We start from the raw sequence: 24770 nt of genomic DNA on the forward strand, positions 1-24770 counted from the left end.
ACTCCGGCCCTCTTTTTTTCCCCCCCTCAATCCTTCAACTTCTACCCAGCAACAGACACCCTGACCTCGCCGTATTGGCCGACTTGAATCGTCATCTGCAATTCTGATTGGTCCCTCAAGATCTTTCGGATTTTTTTTCAATTGGCGAAGCTGCCAGAGGATTTCCGCCCACCCCACGGTTGGTCCACTGGGGAGGCTGGAGAGGCGGGGTCGTTTCTGCGGGATTACTTTTCCGGGGCCGCTTCTGATTGGGCGGCGTGGAGCAATGCGCGCCACCCTTTAGACACCAAACTGTCGGGAGGCTGACCCTACCTTCTTCGTACTCCCCGCCGGTAAATCGAAGCCCAGCGGGGAGACTTCGGGTTCGGCCACTTGCTGGGGGCGAGGGGCTGGCCGCGGGGCATGCGAGGCTTGCATGAGCGGCGCTTGCGGCCGCGTCACCCTCGGCCTGTGTTTGGGGTGCACGGACCGCATTCACCTCGGTTCCCCAACTCCTGGCCCGGAGGTCAACAAATGCTGGTTGAATAAGTGCGAACAAAGAGCTGGGATGGAGGCAAGCCCTCTAGACCTCTTTTAGCAGTTGTCCCCGCCTACTCCCTTCCACTTCCAGGTCAGGGAGGTGTGTCCGAAGGAAAGGAGGAAGCAAATTCCGCCGGCGTTTGTACGCCGGCCACAATTTTGTAGTACGGCCTTCGCTTTTTCGTGGAGTCTCCTCACCCCGGAGTCGCCGCTTTAGGAAATCAGTTAATCTCTGGCTTTACTCTTACCACGTCCTCTCCCTGATCAATCCCCTGCACTTCTAGAGATTGAAAAATAACTGCAGAGAGGAAAGGAAGGGGCTGTAGTAGAATCAAGGAAACCTCATTCCCTGAGAGGCCTCCTGGAGAAGGAGAATTTCCTGCTTTTTTAAGTCGGCTACCAAAATCGGTTATTTCGCTCCTATTCCCAGAGCTTCGGTTGCTCTTTCACTTCCCAATTCCTCAAGAGCACTGGGCGACAAAGTTATGGAGAAGCGCCTGCAGGAGGCCCAGCTGTACAAGGAGAAAGGGAACCAATGTTACCGGGAAGGGAAGTACCGAGATGCTGTGAGTGGGTACCATCGAGCTCTGCTGCAGCTGCGGGGTCTGGATCCAAGTCTGCCCTCCCCGATACCTAATCTGGGACCCCAGGGCCCGGCCCTCACACCTGAACAAGAAAACGTACTGCGCACCACCCAGACAGACTGCTACAACAACCTAGCTGGTAAGAACAGGGCTGAAGGGTGGGTAGAGTGTCAAGGCCGGGACATGAAAGTCTGAGAACATTGGGAAAAACACTGACGTGCTTCTCTGCCGTCGTCTAGTTAGTCTGCCATGAATTGAAATTTATTTTCAATCTGTAGGGTCTAATTGAGTTTCTGTAGAGCCGTACTTCTCAGACTTCACTTGGAGAGTTTGTTAAACACAACTTCTTGAGCCCTGTCCCCACGATTCCGATTTAATGGGTCGGAGGTTTGTGTGTTGGGCGATGTGTGTACCAATTTGCATTTCTAACAAACTCCCGGTTGATGCTGATAGGTTTAGGGAATTTCGCACGCTACAGAGAAAATACTGAACCTACGTTTAGAGTATTGTTTCTTTAATATTTAAAATATAGGAAGGAAGGCACTTGCTTTAACTGGTGGTGTAAGTTATCCATCTTAGATATTTTGGATAGCTTTTCCTCATTTTCCTTCTTCCTATAAATCAGCTAGATGGTAGCCTGGGTAACCAGTATCTTCCTTATCCAGCTGGCCTTGAATGAAGAGGTGGATTCCAGAGTTAGTATCGCTAGGATTAATCTGCTAAAAGAAGGGAGACTTCTTAGGTCTGTTTTATAGCAGGCAAAATAACCATAGAGCTAATTAAGTTATTTTGAAGTATATTAAAATATGCTAATGGTCCCAGTTGAGGCCACAGAAATTATTAGGAGTAGTTTTTATACTTTGTAATAGTTGTTTAAATGATTTTTTTTTTTTTTTTTTGCTTACTACACCACTCATCAGCTGTGATTTGGTGAAAATCTAGCTTTTTTACAGTGTGTGTCCAGAGCTCCTCTTAGACTCAGGTAACAGTAGTTAGAGTAGCTAATATTTCAGTTCATTCAACAATTATTTATTGGGTACTGAGGATACTGCAGTATTATAAAACAGATAAAGATCCCTGCTCTCATAGGGAGATGAACAAGTAACAAAAGAGGTAACATGTATTAGAAGATGATAAGTAATGCGGAAAAGAATAAAGCAGAAAATGGGGATAGGGACTTCCCTGGCGGTCCAGTGGTTAAGACTCCATGCTTCCAATGCAGGGGGTGCAGGTTCCATCCCCAGTCAGGGAACTAAGATCACACATACTGCGTGGAGCGGCCCAAAAAAAAAAAAAAAAAAAAACAGAAAAGAAAATGGGGATAGTGAGTGCCATAGGCATGGAAGTGTTAGGTAGTGGTCAGGGAAGGCTCATTAAGGTGACATTTATGAAATGTCGTGTTTAAGCCCTTTACACACATATACATGTAAACCTATTTCAGTGTCACAGCAATCCTTTGAGGTAGATTTAAGGAAACATCTAATAAGTGGTGGAGCTAAAATTAAACCTGGGAAATCTTAATTGCAGAGCTTAAGCTCTTATTGCAGAATACCGTACGTTATTAGAGAACAGAATACACATTGGGGAACTGACCAGAAATGAAGGAAATGAGATGGGTACTTGTAAATATTGTGACTCTCCAGGTGGACTTGAGGGCAGAGACTGTGGCTTATCCATCTATAGACCCTCTGCTTGGGGGTGCTTGGTAGACGCTCCATAAAGTCTCACTAAAATTAACAAATTTCACTTACATGTAAGTGAAATTTACATGTTGGGCAATTTATTTATAGTATCTCTCATCTTTATAAAAATTCTGCAAAGTAGTTATGATTTTCCCCATTTTACAGATAAGGAAATCAGACCATGTCACTGTCTAAAACCATCCAATGGCATCACATTACACTTAGGGAAATATTCAAACTCTGACCTTCCCCGGCACGGCCTGACCTGATCTGGCTCCTCCCCAGACCGAATTCACAAAGCATGCGTCCACCTTCCAGCTTTGTAGGATCTCTTCTGTCAGCTAGAATGCCCTGTCCCTTGAATGACCCTTGTCATTCAGATCTTGGCCCAAAAGTCACTTTCTCAGGGAAGCCTTCTGTAATCAAACATCACTCTGACCTCATTCACTCTCTGTCCCAGCACAGTTCTGTTTTCCTCAAAGCACTAATAAATAAGTGAATTTCTTAGTGCATTCGTCCTACCTGGGAACTGGGATGCAAGCTCTATTTACTCGTCAAGGTGTCTGTCTCGTTCCTCTCCTCTCCTGCTCCTAACTCCGCCTAGCACATGGTCAGTTCTCCATAACTAGTTGTCGAATGAATGAATGAAGCTACAGTGATGGGTTAGCTGACCGCTTGGAAGTACCTAAGTATTGTTATAAACCATATGGCCACTTGGTGGGGATGTTGTAGAAGGGATGCAGACATCAGCCCTGATTCTCCTTCCTTCTCAGCACCGTGATTTAATAATGCTGTGTTTAATCCCACAGTTATAAAACAGGGAATGCATTTCCCTTCTTACTTATAGAAAGGCAGAACACTGACCTGAACATTGCCTCCTAAACAGATTTGTGGTTTGAGGTCCCATTCTTTCATCCAAGGGAATAGTGAAGTAATATATCGTCATTGAGAATGGTGGTAATTTTTGAGTTAGAGAGTCCTTGGTTCAGATTTCTTACTCATTCCACCTAGAAGCTGCGGGATCTTGGACAACTTACTTGACCTTTGTGAACCTTGATTTCTTCATCCATTAAATGGAGATGGTAACACATACTGACTTCAGAGGGTGGATGAGAAGATTAAACCAGCACATAGCACAGCGCTTACTATTTCCTCACACAATTAATGGCAACGGTTGTTGTTAACAGAGCTTCAGTACAAGCATTGTGGTGAAATGGGAGATTCAAGACAGAGAGCCTCGGGTAGAAGAGATACACTGAAGAGTTTGTTTGTTTGTTTGTTTAAAGATATGGCAATTTATTATTTATTTTTATTTATTTATGGCTGTGTTGGGTCTTCGCTTCTGTGCGAGGGCTTTCTCTAGTTGTGGCAAGTGGGGGCCACTCTTCATCGCGGTGCGCGGGCCTCTCACTATCGCGGCCTCTCTTGTTGCGGAGCACAGGCTCCAGACGCGCAGGCTCACTAGTTGTGGCACACGGGCCCAGTTGCTCCGTGGCATGTGGGATCTTCCCAGACCAGGGCTCGAACCCGTGTCCCCTGCATTGGCAGGCAGATTCTCAACCACTGCGCCACCAGGGAAGCCCCCAATGAAGAGTTTTAATTAAATAAATTTTTTTTTTTTTGGCTGTGCCACGCAGCATGCAACATCCCAGTTCCCCGACCAGGGATCGAACCCGCACCCCCTGCAGTGGACGCGTGAAGTCCCAACCACTGGACCACCAGGGAAGTCCCCATAAATAAATTTTAAAGTATGTTCTTATCAACTTTTATAGCTGGGCCTGACCCACACTAGGTACGTGCTAGGCATTTGGTAGATAGTGAAGTAAACTGTGAGGTATGTAAAGCTTATATTCACTGCTGTATCCCCAATGGCTAGAAGAACGTCTGGCACGTGGTGGACACTTGAATGTATTTGTTGGATGAGTGAATGTTGACATCATCCTAGGTTTGGTACTGCCTTGAGTTGGGCAATGGAACTTAGTGTAATAAGGTCCTCCTCCCTCTTCTCTCTTCCTTCCATTTGGCCCCATTAGCCTGTCTTCTTCAGATGGAGCCAGTAAACTACGAACGGGTGAAAGAATACAGTCAGAAAGTCCTGGAGCGACAGCCTGATAATGCCAAGGCCTTGTATCGGGCTGGAGTGGCCTTTTTCCACCTGCAGGACTATGACCGGGCTCGGCATTACCTCGTGGCTGCTGTCAATAGGCAGCCAAAAGGTGAGAGAAGGGGACTGAAGCAATAAGTACAAAAAATTGTTCCACTGAGGTAGTATTTGTGGGAAGGTGTTTTATTTTATCTTTCAACTTATTGAATTTTGAAAAGAGGTAATAATACAGTCACATGTTCAAAATTCAAAAAGTATAAAAAGATATATGACAAACAGGCCTTCTACTCCTGTATTCTTGTCTCCACAGGAAAGCAATATCGTACATGCTCAAGAAATAATCTTACAATGTTGTTTTTCAAGTTTCAGTTCCTAGATGGGGCCAAAAATAGGATCTGGATTTCAATGAATAAACATGATAATCCTCATTTCTACCAGTTCTCCGGCTGGGGTCTGGCCTTTGCTTAACTATCCATTTATCCTTTAGCTCAGCTAACCCCAGGTATGACCTAGAAGAAGGACAGGCCTCCTGAGAGAAAATTTGAGGCTTGTTTCCAAGGGCAAAAGAATATTGTGAAGAGAATGACAGACTCATTCCTGTGTTGGTGGTTCAGCACTGAAAATTGTCTCCCATTTTGCATTCTGGCTTAGAGCAGCTACTGAAGTAAGAGGGTCCCCAAACATACAGTAATTCAGCAAAATCTCTCTAATTGAACAGGAAAGCCATTATGAATTAATAAAGATATATGAGCCGTTGTTCACATTTCTTACCTTCAAGTACATAGATTAACTGCCAGCCATGTATAGTAGCTTTAGAGACTTGCTCTGACAATAACTATTTTTTCAAGCTCCTTTTCATTATTAAGTTAGCATCCCTGTACAAGATTTTTTAATAATGCAAATAATGAATGAATGAGATTTACTACTGCATAGAATTGTTGTGATCTATGCAAATGGAAAGATTTTAGGAAATGGAAGTGTGTTCATAATCCTCTTCTGCCCAGAGGTACGATTATGGCCTGTCTCTAATTGCCTTCTCTGCCCTGTTCTAAGACGCCAGTGTCCGGCGGTACCTTCAGCTAACGCAGTCGGAACTCAGCAGCTACCATCGGAAAGAGAAGCAGCTCTACCTGGGCATGTTTGGTTAACAAAGAAGAAGGATACCCCTCCACTGGAACTTAGGTGAACCATTAAAGACCCATCGAGGGGAAACCTGAGCCTCAGCAAGAGAAATTAACCCCATACCTCTGACCGAGGTGAACTTCTATTTTGTTTCTAGTTCTGCACGAACTCTTTATTGCTTACATAGTCTGTGTCTGTTTTTGTTTCTCCATCTATGTATTTATACGGCTTTTAATATGTGGTATTATTAGGGATATTTGCCTTGAGAAATACAACCAGAAAACATTCATCAGTTATGGGTGGAATTAATCATACCTTTGGCATAGATTTTAATGATAGATGTTGGTAGATGTAGTCATATACAAAGGAGAAGGCTAGCAGAGGATGAAGTAATAAGGAAGGCAAAAAGGAGTTTCTTCCTTTGTTTCCTCAGATGCCCAAAGCCAAACTTACACAGGCCACAAACTGGCAAATATACGTACTGTGAAACTAGACAATTATAAATTGGGCCCACACGGCTCAGAATGAAAGATTTGAAATTAACCATCTTGATTAAAATAATTCCTTTGTCTTAATGTTCCACATACATTCAGATTCTTTTTCCCCCACAAAAGTATCTAGTTCCTCTTGTTTCTCTAGGTAATTTCTAGTCCTTGCTATTGTTCACACTCAGATCATTAATATAGTATACTTATTTTTTTTTTTTTAATTAAACCCTTCTGTCTTAAAACTTCTGGAGTCAAGCATTTAAGTATATATTTTGTAATCTTTTAAAAGCCCTCATGCCAAAAAAACACTCATAAACATTTTAATTTTTAATAGGTGCATATCTATAGTATGCTCATTTCTCTAAAAAAAACATAGGAAAGACAGTTTACCAAGTCTTCTAGAAACAATACCATAAAAGAACAGGATAAAAACATAGATCTGTTCTTTACTTGTTACCTGCCCCCTTGTATTTTGCAGGAGCTCACTTCCTTAAAGAGGAGGGAAACAGTGAGGAAAGGTTCTCTCTCCTTAGGGCCTTTTAAGCACCAACGAACTTTCTGGAAGATTTGTTGGGCATGGGTGCAGGCGCAGATCTGGTGCAGTCATGGCTCAGTAGGAGGCTTCATCAACCAGGAGCTCCTTTGTCATTCTGCTAATGTCCACAATGTATGAGTTGTACAGAGTAGATAAGACCATAATAGCACTGCTTCTACCTTTATGAGTGAAGGTAATAAGCATGTGTCATTAGCCATCATACACAGACAGATTTCAGACAGAAACCCCTTAGTCTTGCCAAGTGTACACAAGCTCTTCTCCCTTTATCAGTAATGCCTCTCTTTCAATGAGCTAGGCTCCTCTTTGAGTCTCCCTGTACCCTTAAATAATACAACCATCAACTTACAAACAAAAAGTTTTCATACCAAATGATCTTTTAAGTCCAAGGACAGAACTAACAAAAGTTGAATATTTTATTCCTCTTCCAAGCTTCTTAAATTTCTAAGCCTAGACTGTTGCCAAATTATGTCATGGTTGTGTGTTATGTTTGTTTGGGATTGGTTTTGCTTTGTGATTTTCCTTTTTTCCCCCTAAGACTTGATGTTACAGTAAGCTATGTTCTGCATCAATGAGGAAAAAATAAAACTGATATTTAAAAATATATTGTAGAAATTTATTGCACTAACCCTCTTTTAGCACTACTAAGAGACAAAGTGGTCAGACTTACATTTCGGTCTTTAATTTGAAGGCCAGCTCCTAACAGAGATGTTAACGAACGGGAAAGTGGACAAAGGTAGGCAGTCAGATGTGGGTCTGGAGGAGGTCTGGCCAGCCCACATGCTGAAGGAATCAGCCAGAGGTACCTCAGTCTCTGTACTCAGAAGTTTGTGGAGGGGGGAGGCTGCTCACCTTACCAATCCTGAATGGTGTCCACACAGGATTTGAGGGTTTGATTGAAGAGAAAGCATTCACGGTGATGTGAGGATTCATACTGCACATAAGGGACAGTTTAGAACAGTGTTTCCCTCCAAACCAATACCCACCATCTTTACAGTTTTGCCAAAATCACATACTACCTATACTACTTTTTAGTCAATATTTTATTTAAAAATATATTTTGAAAGGAATTTTTGGACAGAGGAATATGTTAAATGATACCATGGGGCCGTAATCAGCAAATCCCAGGCTGAAACCATAAGATGAATAAACCAATTTCTTCTATAAATTGCAAGGAAAAAGAGAGGGGAACCTATAAATTAAAAGAAGTTTAAGAGCCACCAACCAAATAAATGTGACTCTACTTTGGATTCTGATTAGAAGAAAACAACTAAAAGTTTTTATGAGACTGTATGTGAAATAAGAAAAAATATATGTATTGGTCTCTTCCCAGGTCCTGGCACAGATCTCCTAAAACCCTTGGAATTTGGATTCTGATTTGAAAAAACAACTAAAAGTTTATGAGACAATCAGGGAAATTTGAACAAGAATTATTATCAGTTTTGCTGAGTGTGATCATGGTATTTGGTCTTTTTAAGAGTTCTTCTAGAGGTGCACGCTGAAATTGCTTACTGATAAAATTGGGGAGGGGACTTTAGAGCACTTCATATCATTTGCCAAGAAACACAAAAAACCCAAAACAAAACAACCAATCAACCATAAAAATAAATGTATTTTACAGTAAAAAAAAAAAAAAAAAAAAAAGTATTAGTGTATATTGAAGTAAACCATCTTTGGAAACACTGGCTTTGGAGAAAGTGAAATCCAATGTGAAGGGCTAAAATGGTGAGTTTTGTGAAGCTAAGAGCAAGTGAAGGCATACACTTACAAAATACCAATTAAGAAGTGAAATCCTAAACTAGGAATAGGTCTCTAAAACTGGAGAGCAAAGGGTGGTTGTCTGAAAACTAAATCAGCTTGTAGCTCAAAAGCAAATAACTTCTCAGGGTTAAACTCTTAATAGCCTGGGGCCTGGCCCATCCCACCATAAAAGGAGGCCGATTTTGGCTCAGTAGAAGGAATAATTATCCAACAATTAGGGTTGTCCAACAGTAGAATATGTTTCCTTTGGGAATAGTGAGTTCTCTTTCAACACTTGGCAAAAGGAGGATCCAGTGTTGGACTAGAGGTTAGATGAGCTGGCCTGTGGTTCGTTGAATCCATGGTTGGGACTGTCAAGAGTAGTGGAAACCAGAGAAAGTTCTCTATTGATCACAACTCTACAGACAGGCCTAAACTGTTCTTGGTGTCCAGCAGATAGATAAAGTGAGGCAACTGTGGCCGTAATTGTGTTGGCTGCTGCTTTAAACATCTTGCAAATTCTTGGCTGCCACCTCCAATGAAGAAAGCATTCCATGCTGGGAACTAAAGGCAAATGCTTGCTCTTCAGGAGAATCTCACCAAGTAACACATCCTCTTTAGTTAAGTATTGCACTTGGCCGAGACAGTAACAAGGTTCCTGTGTTCCCCAGACGGTCCAGAGAAATTATATACATTATATGTACATGTACACATATTTATTATGCTTGCTTTTAGGAACTGATGTTCTGAGGCAACCGATTTCTTTCCCCCCCCCCTCCTTTTTTAAAAAAATTGATAGATAATTCACATACCATAAATTTCACTCTTTTAAAGGCAACTGATCCTTTTTTTTTTAAATTAATTAATTAATTTTTTATTTTTGGCTGTGTTGGGTCTTCGTTTCTGTGCAAGGGCTTTCTCCAGTTGCGGCGAGCAGAGGCCACTCCTCATCACGGTGCGCGGGCCTCTCACCATCGCGGCCTCTCTAGTTGCGGAGCACAGGCTCCAGACGCGCAGGCTCAGTAGCTGTGGCTCACGGGCCTAGTTGCTCCGCGGCATGTGGGATCTTCCCAGACCGGGGCACGAACCCGCGTCTCCTGCATTGGCAGGCGGATTCCTAACCACTGCGCCACCAGGGAAGCCTGGCAACTGATTCTTATAGGCATTTTGATGTGATTCTTACTCCAGGAAAAGGTGCTCCAGTCAGCTAAAATAGCTCTTACTGTATGTATGTATATCTTGTCTTGTTTCACCAAGGAGTTAAGGCAGTAATGTATTTGCATAAATAAAATTAGCCATTTGAAAAATAAAAGATTATTCCAACACAAGGAAAATGAAAAGCGTAGAATTCAGTCTCTCAGCCATGGAAATGTTAAGCGTCAACTTTCGCTTCCCATAATAACCCAAGTAAGGAGCTTTCTTTGGCCAAATCTTTGATGCTCAGCTCTGTCTCCTTCCCATGACTCAAAAACAACTTGCTAGTGAGAGTTCACAGGGCTGAATGTGACAAATCCAAAAAGAGAGAGAAGAAATTCAGAAAATTCACTCATATTTTCATCTTTTTCTAAATACTCCTTCCTGCTTTTTTTGCACTCAGTTCCTTATGTGCCAAAGAGAGAGAGTTTGTGGGGAGCCCTCTGGTCCATCCTACAGACACCACTCTTCACCACAGGCAGGGGCAGACCCTTCTCTTACATTCCTAGAATGCTTTTTCCCCCCATGCCACATCAACACCCCAAATTCCCATTTCTTTGCTATCTCTACTGGCAGTAACTACCTGTGTGACCGTACATGAGTAATTTGACCTGTCTAGGCTGTCATCACACCTTTTAAGTGAGGGAGTTAGACCAGATGAACTCTAAGATTGTCTCATCTAGAGTTTCTTGCTTTAGTTTTCCCAAGCGCCCATCATTTCCATTTCACAAGTCCTCCAGCTGCCCCCACACGCCTACCACCGTGGAGCTTAGTGTTTTCTGCCTTGCAGTTTGTCATCTTCAGAGACCTCAGTGCACATTTAAGACATGCAGGCAAAAATTTCAAGCCATCAATACGGTATCTGTTGTTGAAACAGTCAATCAAAGGCCTTTCTACATGGAAAGCAGAGGGAAAGGGGTAAGGCAACAAAACCAAACACTCAAAAGGTCAAAAAAGAAAACAACTTCTAGTTCAAAGTTAACCACCTTCAACAGTGTTTTAAACCAGCATGGTATCTGAAGTCATAAGCCAGGGTTCAAATCTGGCTTGCCCCTTAACTAGCTCTGTGACCTAGAACAAGTTAACGTTGATCGTTCAGTCTCAAGTTTCCTTGTCTGTGGGGAAAAAAGCGGGGAGAGGGATAATACCTCATAAAGTTGTTGAGGAGTAAATGAGTATTTATGTGAAGTGCCCAGTACATCCCAGGACACAGGAGGAGCTCAACTACAACAATAAACCATAGTTGTGTGAAATCCCCTAATTTGTACACTTTTCCTAAGTAAAGTCTACACTGCCCTCTGCCTCTCTCACTTTTTTCCTCATAAACAACCTGACCCCCACCCCTACCCCAAGTACAGGTATCAGATTCCTAGAAGGTCTGGAGGAGAGCTGTGAAAGAATCAGCAGGCATGCAGGTTTGTGGAAGAAACCAGCCAAGACCAGTTCAGAGAGATACTTTTCACTGCTAGCTTTATGGGTCCAAATGCAGAGTGAGAAGCGATTACACCTCGGGAAAATTCCCGGTGCCCTTGGTGAGGACTTGACTGAGATGCGATGCCTCATAAAGTCCTGCTATCTGGCTGGGAAAAGAAAAGGGTAGGAACCTACAGCCTGGGCAGAATCTTCATTCTGTCCCCAGCAGGGGAAACGAGATGCTTCCCACCTTCCGTGCTGCCCCCTAACAGTGGCAACAGCAGGCCTAGCATCAGGGCGTGCTCTCACAGATGTTAGTGTTTGGGGCCAAGTACAGAATTTTTGGGTGGCCCTCCAGCACTGCTGTTCTGTCTGTCTGCTGTCGGGGAGCCAGGGATGGGCTGCACTCCCAGGAGGGGGCCAGCCTCTGGATCCGGTTTGCTGCGTTTGGCCAGGTCCTCATTGTGAGCCTTGCGGATGTGGCGGTACAGGTCCCCTGACTGCGTGTAGCTGCGCAGGCAGTAGCGGCACTCGTAGGGTCGCTCACGCGTGTGCACTGTGGCATGGCGCCGTAGTGTGTAAGAACATGAGAAGGTCTTCCCACATGTCTTGCAAGTGGGAACATCCTCAGTAAAAACCCCAAAGCTTCCTGGGGCTGCTTCATACTCAGAAGGCAGGTAGAGTGGCTCGTGCAGGGTGGGCGGAGCAGGCAGGGGTGAGGTCACCAGTCCTCGATGATACTGCCCTGGACCTGGCAGCAAATGGTAGGGTAGGTGAGGATCTGGCGGCAGGAAGTGGTCACTGGCCCCCACCTCCTCCAGTCCTGCTGCCCTTGGCTCTTCAAAGGCCTCTGGCTGGGGGGGCTGTTCACCATACATTGCTCCTCCAGGTGGGAACAGTCCCTCAGGACCCCGAGGCTGTTCCTCCGAGGCATCGGGCTCCTCATCGGAAATCACAATAGCTTCTACTTTCACCTGGACCAGCTCTGCTTCTGCTGGGGCTGGAGCCTGGGATGGAACTGGGGCTGGGACTGGGACTGCAGCCGAAGCTGGGGGATAGAAGCCTTGCAGTGGTCCTCCAGTTCCCCTTGGTTCCACCACCCTCAGATTCTCAGAAACCACATCAAGGGGAGCCAGTGGCTCCACTGAAACCGTTGGGAGGCCCGAAGAGAAGTAGTTTGCAGGGTTGGTCTCTGTGGAGCTACTGGGGCTGGCAAGAGAGACATCAGCCACTGGTGGAGGAGGTGCCCGCAGATGCAGTGAGTCAACCTCCACGCCAGGCTGTGTAGTATCAGCCCCAGCCGGCATCGGTGGCTCATCTGGAGGACAGACAGTAGGTGAGGGAGCTGCTGAGCTTTTCCATTCCCCTTTGCCCCAGTGGCCTGATGTCTCTGCAGATGCCAACGAAGGTTGGGGGCCACGGGAAGTGCTGGACAAAAACTCCAAATTAGGGTGCTGTGAGTTGGTTTCTTCCTCCTTCTTGGTACTATCCGCCTCTGCCAGGGCCCGGGCTTGCAGCCGCCGCTTACACACCTTGACAATATCATTCATGTGCAAGTAGCTGGCAGCTGCCAGCACATCCTCCACAGGGGTATCCCCCCTCAGGACCAGCTGGCCAGCATACATAAAGTCCAGAAGCAGCCCAAAGGCTGGGGCTGTGACAATCTCGTTGTGGATACACACCAGATCCCTCTTGTCCAGTTCCCGCTCTTTATAGAAAAGCTGGAAAAATGGGCTGCAGGAGGCCAGCACAGCCCGATGGGCCAAGAACTGGGTGCTACCCACCATCACCGTGCAGTCACAAAGGAAACCCTGCGACCGCTGCTCTCGGAGGCTCTGCAGCAGCTGCTGGCTGTGTTCTGGGAACTCCATAGCACCCCACGAAGGGAAAGGGACCCTAGGAAGGTCCCCACCAGTGGCTCCCTGGGAAAAGAGGACAGGGGGTTAGGGCAGGTGGCCCTCCCATAAACCTTAACGTCACCTCTGAGCTATTACTTGCCACCCCAAAGCCTCTGGCAGCACCGTCCTGACCCCAAGACGCTCGCTTAAATTACTACCCTTCTTTCTCCCAGGTCACACCCAGTGGTCTACTTTTAGCCCCGCCCCTTCGGCCTAACCTTAGCAGCAGGCTCCGCCCCGTCCACAAAGCCCCTCCCCGGAAGTCCCGCCTCCTAAGCAGCCTCCGCTTCCTCGATGCCCACCCGGTAGCTTCCAGCACCTCCTCCAACTAGAAGTCTCGCCCCCAGGCCTTTGCGGGCGATACCTCTACGCCCCACTCCGGGAACTCCCTGAGCCTCTCTCGCATTCCAGGGGCTAAGAAGTCCGAGGGTGGGAACTAGCAGAGAAAGCTGATCTCTTCACTCACCACCGATCAGCCACAGGGAGAGCTCCGCCCCTTCCCACCTTCTCAGTTATCATTGGCTCAAATTTGCCTTCCCTCGTCACGGATTGGTTTACTCTCCACTAACCATCCCCCCGGCTCGGGGCGGCGTCTCCAAATGGGTGCTGGTGGCCGTCGCTCAGGCAGCTAGGCGCCCGATTGGTTAGCGCTCCTGTCCTAAACTTTTCCTTTTCTAACCTCCTTCTTTGCCTCAGAGCCCTCTGGATTGGCTGAGCTTTTCCAGCTACCTGAGGCAGTAGGAGTGCGACGCCCTCCGGATCGGCCGCGAGGCCCGCCACGGCGCAGAGCGTTGTGTCTTAGCGGACAGCACGTCACCCTCGCTGCTGGGTGACCGGGAAAAGGAGAACCTACAAGCTGGTGTGGTACCCAGGAGGCCCGAGTCTTAGACCCGGCTCTGCTGTAACCGTGGGCGATAGCTGCACCTCTCTGAACTGCAGTTGTTTCTTGTGGGTCCCTCCCTCTCTCAAAAACTCCAAGATGCCCTGCTGCCTCACTCCCTCCAGTCTGATGGTTCTGGGCTCCTGGCTCAGCAGTGGTGGTGTCAGAGAACTAGCAGCTGCGCGAATGCAGTCGTAGTGTCCCTAGCCTAAACTCTATAGCCAACTTACAATAAAGAGATGAGTGGCCTTCTCTGTCTGGAGCGTAGGGGGCAGTAGCTGGTAGGAAAGGAGGGAGTGGGCCAAGGCCCTAAAATGTCCCTGGGCGGGAGAATAAAGAGCGTGATTACTTCTGAAGAGATCTTCCAGAGTTCCTAGACAACAGCTAGTTGTCTAGCCACAACTACTGAGCCCGCGTGCTGCAACTCCGGAAGCCGGCGTGCCTAGAGCCGGTGCTCTGCGACAAGAGAAGCCACTGCAATGAGAAGCCCGTGCACCGCAACGAAGACCCAATGCAGCCAAAAATAATTAATTAATTTAAAAAAACCCCGACATAAGTAATATTTTCATTTTCTAGGAAAAATAACTCTATTTTCCCAAATCAAAAAAATATGTAGTGAAAATAGTGGCATTGTTTTACATTTTTCCAAATTTCTTTAATGTCTGGCTTTATATTAGACAGCTGGATTCTCACATCTGTTTCTGTTTTCAAACTATTATGAGATATTGTTTTGATTATATGAAGATTAAAATCTGACCTCATACAAATGGGTGGGCGTGGAATTTCACTGGCCATGGTAAGGAGTTTGTATTCTATTCTGAGTATAATCGAGAGCCATTGGTGGGTTTTAAGCAGGGGAGTGTTCTGATACGATTCTTGCTTTTAAAGGCTTATCCTGCCTAGTCTGGAGAAAGGTGCATAGGGGATCAAAGTGGGAGCAGGGAGAGAGCTGTGGAAATTGTTCTGCAAGAGATGATGTTGGCTAGACAAGGGTAGTGATGGTGGAGCTGGGGAGAAGTGCTGGGTCAACAGAATTTGCTAAAATTAGGATAGGAGATGAGAGTCAAGAGGAAAAAGGATTCAAGGATGGCTAAAATCTTTGCATGAGCAATGGTGTGGCTGACAGCCATTTTCTGAGATGGGGACAATGGGGTAGGAAAATGGAGAGTTCTGTTTTGACGCTTTAGGTAGAGCTTTCCCTCAGCCAGTTAGACTTGTGAGCTTGAAGATCAGGGGAAACACTGGGGCTGGAGATATACATTGAGAGTGTCATCAGCATATAGATGGTATTTAAAGCCAGGGCACTGGAGGGAAAACCCTTGTAGGAGAGAGGGCTGTGGAGCTGCTAAGCAGTGAGGAGCATAGGCTGTGCAGGAAGCTTAAGCGATCATGTTTCTGCAGGTTCAGAAGAGATCAGAATGAAGATGAATCTGAGATTGGGCACAAAGACTGTGTACTTGACACACTCTGGGGTTGCCAAACGTACTGGACCTAGATTTTTAAAATTATAGTTATTTTGGGAATTCCTTGGCTGTCCAGTGGTTAGGACTTCACGCTTCCACTACAGGGGACACAGGTTCCATCCCTGGTCGGGGAACTAAGATTCTATATGCTGTGTGGCAGCCAAAAAAAAAAAAGATTACATTTATTTTAACCTCTGTATAAACCCCTTTGGTCAACACAGACTAGTGGCCACTGTGGCTTAATAAGCCTAGTGTGTGCTGGATTTCAGCCTCTCTCACACCCAGGTGCACCATTAAGCAGGGCACAACTTGTTGGTTTTGCTTCTCAAAACTGGAATATACAAACCCCCACCCTGGGGTACACAGAGCTACAGGATGCCAGGAAGCATCTTTCTAGAGCACCATTCAGTCAGATTTTTTTGATAAAAGTTTTTATCTGGGGAATAGGCATATTAAACTGGCATAGATAGACTATGGCACATGAAAAAAAAAAGTATGTGAATTTTAAAGCTAAAACAGAAGAAATTTCATACTTATTGCAGTAACTTTCCCCCAAGGAAAAAGGTTAAAAAGCTTTCTTCTATGCGTTTTTGTATTAGTAGAAATTAGAAAAATACCTACCATATATTTAGTAGCTGTTAACTGCTAGCAATGTGCTAAACATATGATCTCTAATTCCATTATAGCCTTTCTTATCCCCATTAGACAGAAGAAGAGACTGAGGTTCTTGTGAGACTTGGTTAAGTAACTTGGCCCAGGTCACAAAGCTAATAAAAGGCAGAGCTGAAATTGAATCTAGGTCTATCTATCTTGAAAGTCACACCCTTAACCACTTTGTAGATTTGTCTTCCTGGAGTGTCCCTGAGGTGGTCCTCAGGGTTGTTGTACCCATGGCCAGAGGATTCAGACTCAGCTGCGGGCAGGATTATCCTAGCTGTTGGATGAACTGGTGGCACAGAAGCAGGAACCTAGAACCAGCGAGAGGCGCAGCTAGGATGGATGATCCTTGCTCAGAGATTGCCCTCCGGGGGCTGGACCTGCTGCTTGTGTATAAATCTTTGGGAGACAGGTGACAGACATCATCACAAGGGCTCCTCTCTACTACTGTGTAGGTTGGCAAGACCTATCCTTGCAGCAGACTGTGTTCTCCAAGGTGGCCTTAAGAAGATCTTCCCTCCCACATGCTCCTTTTACAATATGACATTGATGCTCCTTCCATCCGGTAAGGTCTCTCACCTTGAGCCCGGGAGGAACTGTGACCCTCAGAGAGATGTGCTGCTGTGTGACTTCTGAGGATAAGTCATAAAAAGGGATAGAGCTTCCACCTGGTCCTCTTGGGATGCTTGATCTTAGAACCCAGCCACCATGCTGTGAAGAACCCAGGCCACACGAAGAGGGCACCTGTAAGTGTTTCAGCCATAGCCACAACCAGGCTTCCAGCTAACAGCCAGCTTCAACTTGCCAGCCATGTGATTGAGCCATCTCAGAAGTGGATCCTCCAGTCCCCAGCGGAACTGCCCAGCTGATGTCGCCTGGAGCAGGAGTACACCTTCCCCACGGAGTCTTGCTCCAATTGTAGATTTATGAGATAAATAAACTACTGTGGTTGTTTTAAGCCACAAAGTTTTGGGGTGGTTTATTGTGCAACAAAAGTTAAATAAAACAATCCTTCAGTAAACTTTCCTCGCACTCCGAATCTCAATACAGCTGATTGTTCTTCATTGCTATTTTCTTTCTGTTCTAGCTTGTCTCTGATTCTGGAGCTTTGGAGGCAAAGAGATCAGGGCTTGGGGAGGATTTATCATGGCCAAACCATGCCTGGGGAGCTTGAAGAGATCATAATAGATTCAATATGAGAATGAGGTTCAGTCAACCCACATTTGTTAAACTCCACTATTTGCCAGGCGCACTGTTAGGTGCTAGAGATTCGATCACTGATGCAAATAGATCCCAAGCACCTGTCCTGTGCCAGGGGCTCTTCTAGGCATCAGGGATATAGAGGAACACAACAGACAGGAATCCCTGCCCTTCTTGAGGGGAAACAGGCAATATGCACATGCATAAATTAATAAGATGATGGTAAATAGGGCTAAGTTCTATGAAGAAAATAAAACAAAGCAATACAATAGAAGAGTGATTGGGGTGTGGCTACTTGAGTCAGGGTAGTCATGGAAGGCCTCTTGGAAGTGGTGATATTGAGCTTATAACTGAAAAGTGAGAAGCAGCTCCCCCATCCCCATCAGGTGGAAATCAGAGCCAATAGTGTTTTAGGCATAGGAAATAGCAAGTGCATCGGTCTCAAGGTGGGAGAGGAGGCCAATGTGGCTGGAGTGGAGAAAGCAAGAGGAAGAGAGGCAGAAAATAGAGTTGGCTGAATCTGGCCCCTGTCTGGTAGGTCAGAGTGATGGTTTTATTCTAGTGCCCTGGGAAGCCATTGGGTCCTAAGTAGGGGATTGACATGATTTGACGTGAGTTTTGAAAAGATCACTCTTGGCAAATAAGCACATGAAAAGATGTTCAACATCCTTAGTCATTAGGGGAATGAAAATTAAAACCACAATGAGATACTATCACACTTGTTAGAATAGCAAACAAATAAATAAACCCTGCTGACAATACCAAGTGCTGGTGAGGATATCAGAGCAACTGGAACTCTTATACCTACATAGACAATTATGTAACATTTACACCACACAGACACAGTAGGTGTAAATAACCTCAAGAGCATTGATAATAGTAAACTATGTTAAATAGGAAGTGATGAGTTTTAAGTATTTATAGCTAATGATTCTGACTCTAATTACAGTGTGTGGTATTTTTCCCCCACACTTCCAAGCAATTCTCAAACACCAGCTGAGTGTCCTACGATTTAACTCAATTCTGACACCATCGACATGGAGATAGCATCAGATTCCACAGGTTAAGGGCTCAGTCCTACAAGACTGCCCTCCACTTCAGATGGCAATAGTAGGTCCCGGTTGTCATCTGTCCATCTGACTGGCTATAGATTGAAGGTTCCGAAGACCACCCCCCAGCCCACCTCCTTGGGTTCAATTAATTTGCTAGAGTGGCTCACAGAACTCAAAGAAACATTTCACTTACTAGATTACCACTTTATTATAAAAGACCCTAACTCAGGAAGAGCCACATAGAAACAATGCCTAGGGTGTGGGATGGGGAAAGGGCGTGGAGCTTCCATGCTCTCTCTGAGCTCACCACTCTCCCCAGTTCTCCAGGTCTTCACCAACGCCAAGCTCTCTGAACCCCATCCTTTTGGGTTTTTATGGAGATTTTCACTCCATAGGCAGGGTTGATTAATTCATTAGCCAGGTCAGGGAGTTGAGACTGAAAGTTCCAACCCTCCAGTCACTTGGTTGTTTCCCCTGGTTTAGGTTCTTTCCAAAAGTCACCTCATTAACATAAACTCGGGTGTGGTTGAAAGGGGCTTGTTATGAATATCAAGACACATTCATCATCTTATCACTTAGGCAATTCCAAGGGTTTAGGAGCTCTGTGACAGAAACGGGGAAAAAGACCAAAAAAAAAAAAAAAAAAAAATATATATATATATATATATATATATATATATATATATTTATTTATTGTAAATCACAGTATCACACTTTTGTTTTTTTCTAACTTCTTATTATGAACAATTTCAAACACACAGAAGTAGTAGGGAAAGTGTAAGAAACCACCGTTATCCATCATTTGGCTTCAACGATTATCAATATATTGCCTAACTTGTTTCATCTACACCTCTGCCTTTGATTTTTAGTATAATTCATTTAACTGTAAGTTGAAAATTAAATTATTGTTAACATTTTAAAAATATCTATTTATTTATTTTGGCTGCGCTGGGTCTTAGTTGCGGCATGCAGGATTTTTAGTTGCAGCATGCAGACTTAGTTGAGGCATGCGGGATCTAGTTCCCCTACCAGGGATCGAACCCGGACCCCCAGCATTGGGAGCGCGGAGTCTTACCCACTGGGCCACCAGGGAAGTCCCAAGACAATTAAATTTTTAAAAAATATTTATTTATTTATTTTTGCTGTGTTAGGTCTTTGTTTCTGTGCGAGGGCTTTCTCTAGTTGCGGCGAGCGGGGGCCACTCTTCATCGCGGTGCGCGGGCCTCTCACTATCGCGGCCTCTCTTGTTGCGGAGCACAGGATTCAGACGCGCAGGCTCAGTAGTTGTGGCTCACGGGCCTAGTTGCTCCGCGGCATGTGGGATCTTCCCAGACCAGGGCTCGAACCCGTGTCCCCTGCATTAGCAGGCAGATTCTCAACCACTGCGCCACCAGGGAAGCCCTAAATTTTTAATAATGGTTGTGTTTACCCACTGGCTTGCAAAATTCCTGAAATATTAACAGCTGGCTTTTGTAGGGGGCTCCAGCACACCACTGTCAGCAGGTAAGGTTGCTTTTGCGGGGAGGCTGGCTTCGAAAAGAGGAAAGGAGGGAGTCGGGGCTGTTGAGGCCCTGCCCTCCGTCCCGCCATCTGCTTCCTTATGTGGTTGCAGGTGCAGGGGATCCCCAAGGAGTCTGAGCAGCTGACTGGTGACCTCAATCATTCTAGGAAATGCGCAGCGTCAATGGAAATTGGTGTGTGGCAGCTCTAAGAAAGCATGAGATCTCTGTTCGTGCAGGAGGGAAGGTCAGGCTTTCTTACAACATACAAAAACTTAGGCAACAGGGAGTTTGCTCAAGGTCACAGAGACTGTCTGGGCTTTAGAACGAGCTGCTCTTGCTGAGCCTTTATCATAGGTCCGCGTCTCATGGTGTTTCTGCCTTTCTTCCCATGGCCCTTTTATCAGTCAGGGTCTCAGCAGGGCACAGACCGCATGCTCACTCTGGTTAACTGAGGTGAGTTTAATAATGGGACTATCTACAAAACTGTGAGCAGAGCTGAAGGAACAGACAAGGCTCACCAGTTCTCTAGGTCCTTGGGTGTAAGGGGGCGGGCGAAGGGGCGAGAGGGGGGTTGAGAGGAGTGCAGTGACTTGAGGTTCTCTTCACACCTGGAGGGGGCGCTGCCTTCTGGGCTCTGACTTTGCGGGTTTCATCTCTAAACTACCAGAGCCAGGCAATGAATGCCTGAATATGCAAGAGTCTTGGGAGTCAGGCATCCTGAATTTGAATCCCGATCCTGAGTGACCTCAACCTTCTGAGCCTGGGACCTTCTTTGTAAGTGGGAGTAATAATAAAGCCTGCCTGGTGGGGTTGCTGTATGGATTAAATGAGATAAGAACAGCTACTTACTATGCTTACTATGTGAAAGCAGTCTTCAACTATTTGCTGAATGAATAGATTCTGCTAAAGCGCTTTATTTATGCCATCTCTCATTAATTAATTAATGCCTTTTAAAAGGATTTACTGAGCATCTAGTCTACGCCGGACACTGATAATCTGTGGGAGTCTGGCATTTCGACCGCTGTTGGGCTGGACAGAGGGGAGGAGCTTCACGGATTCCCCGCCCACGACAGCGAGGCTCAATGGGGTCCGTGGAGGAGGCGAGTCCCTCCCACTTCTCCGGGGCAGTCCCGGAAGCGGGCTGGGGTAGTTGCTGTATTTCCGGTCGGTCTGGAGGCTCCGCTCCCGCCGCAGCTGTAGGCCCGGCTGCTGTCCAGCCTCCTCCGGGAAGATGTTCTACCACGTGAGCCCCGGGCACGGGGTGGCGGCGAGGGCAGGGTCGAGAGGAGGAGAGAAGCGGAGGACCGGGACTAGGGGCCGCTTCTTGCCTCACGTTCCTGCCGCTCCTAGCCTGGTCTCCATCCCCGTTTCCCCGCAGATCTCCCTGGAGCACGAGATCCTGCTGCACCCACGCTACTTCGGCCCCAACCTGCTCAACACGGTGAAGCAAAAGCTCTTCACCGAGGTGGAGGGGACCTGCACCGGCAAGTGAGTGTCGCGCCTTCCGTGCCACCTAAGCAGTGAGCACACGTCTCCCTACGCCTGCATCCCCTCCCCAACTCCTACACATCCTGAAAGGTTCTGCTACCTACCCTGGCGAGCCCTCTCACCCTCCCAGGAGCCCCAGGCAGTTAGATGCTTCCTGGTTTGGGTTCCAACGATTCCCTCTGCGAAGCTGGATAACGGAGCTCCCTTCCTTCAGCCAAGATTGGTCATTCATTTACTCTGCAAACGTTTCTAAAGCTCCAGCTGTGTGCCAGGCTCTGTGTCGGGCACTGGGAACAATGCAGTGAAAAAGATAGAATGAGGTCCGCCCTTGTGGAGCTCACAGTCTCTTTTGATTCTGCTCTTTTTCTCTATCCCAGGGACCTGGCATGGCACATCTTGGGCCTCACTAAAGGTTTGTTGAATGAACGAGTGAGCAGGAAAAAGCAGATTGAGAGTTAGGGGGAGGAAGGAAGAGGACTGAGACTTGACCATCTCTGGGCTCTGCACGGAGGAGCCTCGCACACGGTGATGTAGATGAGTGAGGATGAGCAGGGCTATAGAGTACTTGGGCCTCCAGCATCAGAGTAACTTGGGGTGTTCTTGGAACATACAGGTTCCTGAGCCTCATCTCATCCCTACAGCATCACGACTTTCTGGGGGAAGGCCTGGGAACATGCATTTTAATAAGTTTCTCCCAGGTGATTCTGAGGCATCTCCAAGATTGAGGTCTCTTGGCTCAAGGACTGCAGCCCTTTTGGACATTTATTGTGAAATGACGAGAGCAGCATTTGGCATTTTAGATGCTGATCATTGTCGTGTCTCCTCTCTTGATTATTAAGCTCTGTGGGGCAGGGGTGCCATCTATTTCCCCTTTGTGCCGCCCCTTTACCCCCAGGCTCAGTGTCTCTTGTGGCAGATGGTTTTAGAGGCTTTTTCACACACACTGCCTTTCTCTTTCTCATCCTCCTTGCAGGTATGGCTTTGTAATTGCTGTCACCACCATCGACAATATCGGTGCTGGTGTGATCCAGCCAGGCCGAGGCTTTGTCCTTTATCCAGTTAAGTACAAGGCCATTGTTTTCCGACCCTTTAAAGGGGAGGTCGTGGATGCCGTTGTCACTCAGGTCAACAAGGTAAGACCGTCAGGGGAGGTAGTGGAAAGGTCCCTCCCTTAGAAGATCTGGGATGGATCCCAACTCGACTTGTTAATAGCTCTGTGTCTTTGGCCACATCACTTCTTTGTGCTTCAAGCTCCCTCACCTGTCAAATGGTATGGTAATCTTGCTCTGCCTCACTCAGGGGCATGTAAGTCATTATTGATAGTCAAAACAATAGTAGCCTCCATTGATTGAGTAGTTCCTCTGGGCCAGGTAATGTGCAAAGCCTCACAGTGACTCTGTGAGGTGAGTGCTTTTATCCCTGTGCTTTTTTTCTCCAGGCTGAAGCTTGGAGAAGTTGTCTACTGGCCAAGGTCATGTGGCCAACAGGTGTTCAAATCCCAAGTTCCGACAAGTTCTAGGCCTCAGCTGTTTACCACTACACTTCCTTAACTTAAAACGAAAGCTTGGAAAAAAGAAAGAAATGAAAACAAATGCCAAACTTCAGAGTGGTTTCAAAACATGAAGAATATTATTGATATTAGGGACCAGATAAGGACGGGAAGCTTAGAAGACTTTGGGGGACAAAAGAAAAAGCAAGGTCATTCATTTCCCTTCTAGGTTGGACTCTTCACAGAAATTGGGCCCATGTCCTGCTTCATCTCTCGACATGTAAGTCTAGGCACACTGGCTGGGTCTAAGGAGGAGACGGGTATCATGAGCATCTGTTGAAGCATCCTTTTAAAGTACTCTTACCCAGTTTCACCTTCCTTTCAGTCCATCCCGTCAGAGATGGAGTTTGATCCTAACTCCAACCCACCATGTTACAAGACAATGGATGAGGTAAGTGGGTGGGAAGAAGTCAGTGAGAGGGACAAGAGAATGAGCCACTCCGAGGGAGAGTACTGGCCTGGGGGTGTCTGAGGATACTGTTCCCTCCTCCCCAGGACATAGTGATTCAGCAGGACGATGAGATCCGCTTGAAGATTGTGGGGACCCGTGTGGATAAGAATGACATTGTGAGTCTCTTGCCTGCCTCTACCAGGCAGAGCTGATGATTTCTGCCTACCCAGAGTTCCTGGGGGTTTTGTGCTCTTCTGCCTGGAAGAAGAAATGGGTGGGCAGAAGGCCTGAGGCTGAGGGTTAGAGGATAGCTCTCTGCTTGCTCTGGCTTCATTTCCTTTTCCATTTTCATTTCCTTCATTTCCATTTTCCTTCTGCAGTTTGCTATCGGCTCCCTGATGGATGATTACTTGGGTGAGTGTCAGGGTCATTGCCTGGAGGAGGGGTTTGTGGGTGCAGGGGGTGGATATGGGATTTAATGCCTGAACCACAGATGACAGAAACTCTCCTGTTATCTGCTTGGAAGACCAAGGACATGTGCCTCTTGGGATGGGAAGTCGATGGTTAGGGCTGCCCCAAGCTCTGGGTCTAACCAGTGTGCTTTTCCTGTTCTCGGCAGGGCTTGTGAGCTGAGCACCATGACCTCCTACCTTGTTTGGTCCTTATCCAGGAGGTGTGACTGTCACACTTCCCGTGTTGTCCAGAGGCCCAGTCTGGCTGCTGTGGAGGAGGCAAGGAAGGTTTCCTGTCCTCAGAAGACATCTGGCTCTTCTTGTGGCTTAGCAGCCACTCCCAGATTTCTGACTCTGTGTTCTAACCATAAAAGGTCCTTGATTCTCATGGAAGTGTCATCTCCTTCTTTCTCTGGTAAGAACAAGTCTGGTTTTTTCTTCGGCCACGCCGTGCGGCATGTGCGATCTTAGTTGCCCGACCAGGGATTGAACCTGCGCCCCCTGTAGTGGATGCGCAGAGTCTTAACCACTGGACCGCCAGGGAAGACCCAGAACAACTCTTTTTTTAAAAAGACTGGAGGACCAGTTGCTTGCTAGCCCCTCTTTTCTTGGCCTGATGCCTTAACTAGCTTCACCCACCAGGGGATCTGACTAACCCTTTTGCCAAGGTCTAAAGTTGACCTCACTAAAGGGAAGGCGCTAGTGTTGGGTCTTTGGCTTCCAGCAAATGATACTATCATTAGAGCCACTCTAAGCCCCAATCTATTTATTTATTTATTTATTTATTTTTGGCTGTGTTGGGTCTTCGTTGCTGCGCGCGGGCTTTCTCTAGTTGCGGA

The 24770-nt window shown here is 46.4% G+C and overlaps 3 protein-coding genes across 5 annotated transcripts; 2 read left to right on the forward strand and 1 right to left on the reverse strand.

The window, feature by feature from the left end:
* Positions 1 to 76: 76 nt before the first annotated feature.
* TTC9C (tetratricopeptide repeat domain 9C) lies at positions 77 to 7656 on the forward strand. Of its 2 annotated transcripts, none has more exons than XM_068554680.1 (4): positions 77 to 178; positions 950 to 1242; positions 4819 to 5001; positions 5943 to 7656. In XM_068554680.1, exons 2-4 carry the CDS (start codon positions 1005 to 1007, stop codon positions 6035 to 6037), a joined length of 516 nt encoding a protein of 171 aa, XP_068410781.1. In that variant the 5' UTR covers positions 77 to 178; positions 950 to 1004; the 3' UTR covers positions 6038 to 7656. The 2 variants fall into 2 exon arrangements, with proteins under 2 accessions (XP_068410781.1, XP_068410782.1); XM_068554681.1 differs by lacking the exon at positions 77 to 178 and adding an exon at positions 258 to 332.
* A 3663-nt stretch (positions 7657 to 11319) lies between these two features.
* Positions 11320 to 13793, reverse strand: ZBTB3 (zinc finger and BTB domain containing 3). 2 transcript variants are annotated; one of them, XM_068555738.1, is made up of 2 exons: positions 13764 to 13793; positions 11320 to 13321 (listed from the first exon to the last, which is right to left on the reverse strand). In XM_068555738.1, exon 2 carries the CDS (start codon positions 13268 to 13270, stop codon positions 11714 to 11716), a length of 1557 nt encoding a protein of 518 aa, XP_068411839.1. In that variant the 5' UTR covers positions 13271 to 13321; positions 13764 to 13793; the 3' UTR covers positions 11320 to 11713. The 2 variants fall into 2 exon arrangements, with proteins under 2 accessions (XP_068411839.1, XP_068411838.1); XM_068555737.1 differs by having other exon boundaries at positions 13662 to 13765.
* Positions 13794 to 21179: 7386 nt separating this feature from the next.
* On the forward strand, positions 21180 to 24319 carry POLR2G (RNA polymerase II subunit G). The gene is made up of 8 exons (XM_068554845.1): positions 21180 to 21294; positions 21430 to 21539; positions 22513 to 22672; positions 23258 to 23308; positions 23414 to 23479; positions 23584 to 23655; positions 23860 to 23893; positions 24099 to 24319. Exons 1-8 carry the CDS (start codon positions 21283 to 21285, stop codon positions 24110 to 24112), a joined length of 519 nt encoding a protein of 172 aa, XP_068410946.1. The 5' UTR covers positions 21180 to 21282; the 3' UTR covers positions 24113 to 24319.
* Positions 24320 to 24770: the final 451 nt, after the last annotated feature.

The sequence above is a fragment of the Eschrichtius robustus genome, chromosome 11 (assembly GCF_028021215.1).
Source record: "Eschrichtius robustus isolate mEscRob2 chromosome 11, mEscRob2.pri, whole genome shotgun sequence".
NCBI classification, from domain to species: domain Eukaryota; kingdom Metazoa; phylum Chordata; class Mammalia; order Artiodactyla; family Eschrichtiidae; genus Eschrichtius; species Eschrichtius robustus.

Bases quoted from the DNA above. Each gene is read 5' to 3' on its own strand.
- TTC9C (XM_068554680.1), top strand. From the start codon at position 1,005: ATGGAGAAGCGCCTGCAGGAGGCCCAGCTGTACAAGGAGAAAGGGAAC. The intron at 1,243-4,818 runs GTAAGAACAGGG...TGGCCCCATTAG, and splicing joins CTGCTACAACAACCTAGCTG to CCTGTCTTCTTCAGATGGAG. The intron at 5,002-5,942 runs GTGAGAGAAGGG...CCCTGTTCTAAG, and splicing joins TGTCAATAGGCAGCCAAAAG to ACGCCAGTGTCCGGCGGTAC.
- ZBTB3 (XM_068555737.1), bottom strand. From the start codon at position 13,703: ATGCGAGAGAGGCTCAGGGAGTTCCCGGAGTGGGGCGTAGAG. The intron at 13,322-13,661 runs GTATCGCCCGCA...CTCTTTTCCCAG, and splicing joins TCCCGGAGTGGGGCGTAGAG to GGAGCCACTGGTGGGGACCT.
- POLR2G (XM_068554845.1), top strand. The intron at 22,673-23,257 runs GTAAGACCGTCA...TTTCCCTTCTAG, and splicing joins TTGTCACTCAGGTCAACAAG to GTTGGACTCTTCACAGAAAT. The intron at 23,656-23,859 runs GTGAGTCTCTTG...TTCCTTCTGCAG, and splicing joins GTGTGGATAAGAATGACATT to TTTGCTATCGGCTCCCTGAT.